This window comes from Moschus berezovskii, chromosome 20 (assembly GCF_049115385.1).
Source record: "Moschus berezovskii isolate FMDL1 chromosome 20, NW_MosBer_1.0, whole genome shotgun sequence".
NCBI lineage: Eukaryota > Metazoa > Chordata > Mammalia > Artiodactyla > Moschidae > Moschus > Moschus berezovskii.
Genome location: NC_142479.1, coordinates 49,641,739 through 49,646,033, shown reverse-complemented (window position 1 = coordinate 49,646,033; position 4,295 = coordinate 49,641,739). Strand labels below are relative to the sequence as shown.

The following is a 4,295-nucleotide window of genomic DNA, read 5'->3' as shown; positions in this document are numbered from 1 at the left end:
ATTGAGACCAGCTGGAGCTACTGAGAAGGGCAACATTCCTCCAGCACTAGGGGTTTCATCTAGAAGGCTCCATGGCACAAGGGTACTGACAGAAAGCTGAGGATGGTATGGTTTTGGGTGGGTAGGGCAGGTGAGAGCAGCATCTAACCTGGAGGAAACTGAGGAAGAAGTGAAAGTGGCACTAATATCTGTCAACATTACCAAACTCACTCTGCAGATGTTGCTCTCAGCCTTTTCCTAGCATTATCTTATTTAAACCCCACCAAATCCTATGAAGTGATTTAAATAATCCTGACTTTCACAAAAATGCCAAGTTTCAGAGTGTAAGTAATTTGTCAGCCTGTGTTGGGGTGAAGATCTCAACTCACGTCTGACTCCAGAGTGAGAGCTCACAACCAATGTGCAAGATGCCCAAAGCTGCCAAACTCCCACCTGAGCCTGCAGAGCTCCATCTGATCCACCATCCAGGCCAGCAGCTCTCGAATCAGTAAATGCTTTAGCAAATCTTCATCACTGGGGTTCTTGGGTAGGGAGCTACAAAGGAGAAAGCCTCTGGTAGGCCCCTTAAGCCTGGGCCCCACCCAGAGAGTAAATACAGGGGCTGGGACTCGGACGTGGTGGGACAAGGTGGGGCAGGGGTGGGGGGTGCGAGTCAACACAGCTGCCTCTCAGTTGTCTCAGCTTTCAAAGCTCCACCCAGATCTGTCCTCCAGGGAGTACAGGCTCTTCCATACAGGCAAAGACAAACAATTCTGGTGGGAGACATCCCACCCACCCACCTCTACAAGTTTCCCAGAGTGTATTCCAACCCCCCAGAGATTACTTTGGGAATGTTCACTCTTTAGAATGATCTGTGTCAATTCCTCAGCTTCCTACAGAGACAAGGTAACTGATTTCAGGGGACTGGCCTTGGGAGGGTCCTTGTTCCATAAAAGCCTTCCTGAAGTTTAGCAGGCAAAAGGGGAGAAGCCAGTTTCTGAAGTCCCTATTGAGCCTCTCCTGGACTTGGTGACCCTCCACTTTAAGTCATCAATCTCAGAAACTCTAGCCCCAAATCCCCTCCCAGGACCCCCACCCCCATTCCTTCTAGGCTATTCCCTTAGGCTTGGCCTGATCTCCAGGAGCTCTGTGAAGACCCCTCTTTGAATACTGGGTAGAAGAGGATGCTTGTCTGTGGCCTAGCCCTGCTCCAGAGTCTGGGAAAGGGAACTATGAGGTGGGAGTGAGTCGGAGGCCCCACCCCCATCCCTTCCCCTGCGGGCCAACTCACCCCTGCTCCTTCTTTGCCTCCTCCTTCCTGTTAGACCGATGGGCCAGCTCTAGGGCCCCAGCCTCCCTCTGGGTGATGTTGTGTATCCAGCTGGTAAAATAAAGATTAGGGAATAGGTGGGGCCAGGGCGATTCCAGATATTCTCCAGTCCAAAGAAGCTCCAATCATTTGGTACCTCAACCCAAGGAGCAGAGGGTACCTCTTTCTTCAGTCAATCTCCCAACTGCTTGTCTTCAGCTGCCAGTGAAAAGCTTTTCAAAAGCTACCATGTAGGTCAAATAGCAAAGTCAGGGAAAGAGACTTTGCAAAGAGAAGACGGTGATCAATTCGTCTTATTTCCAAAGTCTGAACCTGCCACCACCGAAGAGTCATTGGCAGGATTTCAGCTCCTCTACCTTCATCCCCAGCCCCCTAGGGATCCTCTCTGAGCCCAGTGCACCTTCCCTGACCCTTCCCCTTAGAAGAAAAGGGTTGGAAAATTGCCCACGTCCTGCGCTCAGACCGGACTGCTGCCTGAGCCAAGAGTCCAGGTAGGACTGCCTTGCAATTCAGCTCCCGATCAGCACCTAAGTGAAAGGTGACACTGGACTTGTGCATCACACAGGGCACAGGGAGCAGGGGGTGGGGTGCACATGACTCACTCGCTCTTCTTCCCCTTCTGCGCCAGTAGCCAGTTGACAAAGTCTTGTTGGCGGATCTTGTCCATGGCGATACTGTAGTCACTGATGAAGGTGCCCTCAGCATACCTGGTTGCTCGAGGCTGGGAGCCACTGGCCTTAGAGTGGAATCTGAGGGGCAGGGAGGGGAGAGAGAGGGAAACCGAGGTGCCATAGAAGGAGCAGAGAGAGCAGCGATAAATGGTTGTCACCACCATTTGAAAAGGAAGCAGCCCATTTCTTGAGAGTCAGTTTTTAATGGAGTCACACTCTTGTCCATGCATCAAGCCCCTGGGACTTTATCCTCAACTCAAGAGCCCACTTCCTGTATCCTCAGTATGTGAGGCTCTGGCTTCTGGGCAAAGATCAGAGGTTCCCCTCATCCCCAAGGACCGAATCATAGTTCCCTCCTTCGCGACTTTTCTCCTGCTGCCACCCAATTCAGTTATGTGGTTCTCAGTTTCCTAATAATGGGCTTCCCTGGTGGCTCAGATGGTAAAGCGCCTGCCTGCAATGCAGGAGACCTGAGTTTGATCCCTGGGTCAGGAAGATCCCCTGGGCAAGGAAATGGCAACCCACTCCAGTACTCTTGCCTGGAGAATTCCATGGACGGAGGAGCCTGGTAGGCTACAGTCCGTGGGGTCACAAAGAGTCGGACATGACTGGGTGACTTCACTTTCACTTTTCCGAATAAGAGTGAGCTCTTATAAAACAGAACTTAATATGAGTCAGGTCCTCTACAAGTCCTTTAATACATAAATTCATTATGTAGGAGGTAGACACTACACATCTTTGGTGAGTGAGGAAACCACGATGCAGAGAGATTAGCACACAGCGTGAGCGTGACCAGGGCTTACCCTCAGCTAGGCTGGGTCCAGGTCTACGGTCTTTAATTTCTACATGATGTTGTCTCTCCTTGTACGTGTCTGTGCCTCAAACTTACACGGCCAAGTTGATAGGGACATATGGTTTGTCCTTGCATCTGAGAAGACCTAACTCTACTCAGACATATCTCTCTTGGTCTCCCCAACACACAAACAGAGTCCCCTACTATTGTGAGTATGTTCAGTTGCTAAGTCATGTCTGACTGACTGCAAGCCCATGGACTGCAGCACACCAGGCTTCCCTGCCCTTCACTCTATTTCCCCCTGTTATATTCACTCATAACCTTCTCTGCCTGTCCTCACAGCACTCGTGACAGTTTGACATTTGCTTAGATGGGTCTTTGTCTTCCCCTTGGATCTATATGCTCCATGAGGACGGGTGGCATTTGTGGACCACTCTTCATGTGTATCCCTTGTGCCAAGCACACAGGAAGCTTCCTATAAAATCTGATCAAATGCACAAATAAATGAGCAGTTAAGGCTTTCATCAGGGAGATACTATTACCTACTTCAGACACTTCACTGCTGAGAAGTCCTTCCAGAGATTTAACTGCAATCTCTCCAGCTCTGCTGAGAAGTCCTTCCAGAGATTTAACTGCAATCTCTCCAGCTGCAACAGTAGCTGGTAAAACATACTCCCTGGTTCTAGCCTCGTTCTGCACTCCGATTCCTGTAAGGTTTTCCCTCGAGCATCTTTCTTCTTGGCATGGGATTCCTCCCTTTCTTACCTGTCTCCTGAAAACCAGAACCCAATCACCCCCCAGCCCCCACACCTGACCCCTCCTCTCACCCCGGCTTGGAGTGATCCTCTTCTTTCTCCCCCAGCACCACTGCCAGAAGCAGGGACACCACCAGCAAGGAGAAGGTCTTCATGGCCAACATCTCCCAAGGGTTCTTTCCTGAAATAAGAGAGAAAAGGACAAGGGTGAGAGGGAAGCCCTGTGCTGAGGGGGTAGCCAGTATGGTGGTGCACGTAGGAGCCCTGGAGCCTGTGGGGAATCTGGAAGCTGGGGGCCAGGCCTTGGGAGTTAGAGCTTTTCTAAGACGCTGGAGAAACACCTTGGGGATGGTGAGGGGTGCTGGCATTAGAGTTAGAAGGGGCATTAGAAGGCATGTGGAACCTGGCCAAGAGTGAACCTGTTTTGGGGGTTTTAGGAGAAGTCTAAGCAAGGAGGAAGGAGGGCAGTGGGGAGTGATCCTGGCAGGAGAAAGCAGTGAAGGCTTGTATGTCTGGATGGCCCCCTTCCTGGCCCCCATGGCTAGACATCATGGGCATGTGAACTGGCAAGATTCTCACCTCCAGAGTCTCCAGCCAGCCTTCCAGCTCTCAAGTTGGCTGTCACCTAAATCATCGCAGCCCTCTTGCCCAAAGTGAAAATCACAAATAGAAGCCCCCTCCGCTTCTCAGACTTCACTGTCCCCACTCAGGGATGTCTGATGCTTCTGCCAAGAGCGAGTCCCATTTCCACAGGGCATCTTCAGCAG

At 51.2% G+C, this 4,295-nt stretch overlaps 1 protein-coding gene across 1 annotated transcript; it reads right to left on the bottom strand.

The window, feature by feature from the left end:
- Nucleotides 1-389: 389 nt before the first annotated feature.
- GIP (gastric inhibitory polypeptide) lies at nt 390-3,692 on the bottom strand. The gene is made up of 4 exons (XM_055398595.1): nt 3,601-3,692; nt 1,912-2,058; nt 1,271-1,360; nt 390-534 (listed from the first exon to the last, which is right to left on the bottom strand). The coding sequence occupies exons 1-4, from the start codon at nt 3,690-3,692 to the stop codon at nt 390-392; spliced, it is 474 nt and encodes a 157-aa protein (XP_055254570.1).
- Nucleotides 3,693-4,295: the final 603 nt, after the last annotated feature.

Coding starts and splice junctions, on each gene's coding strand:
- GIP (XM_055398595.1), bottom strand. CDS start 3,692: ATGTTGGCCATGAAGACCTTCTCCTTGCTGGTGGTGTCCCTGCTTCTG. Junction 1,361..1,911: donor CAGAAGGGGAAGAAGAGCGA/GTGAGTCATGTG, acceptor TTATTTTACCAG/CTGGATACACAACATCACCC. Junction 535..1,270: donor GAGGCAAAGAAGGAGCAGGG/GTGAGTTGGCCC, acceptor TCTCCTTTGTAG/CTCCCTACCCAAGAACCCCA.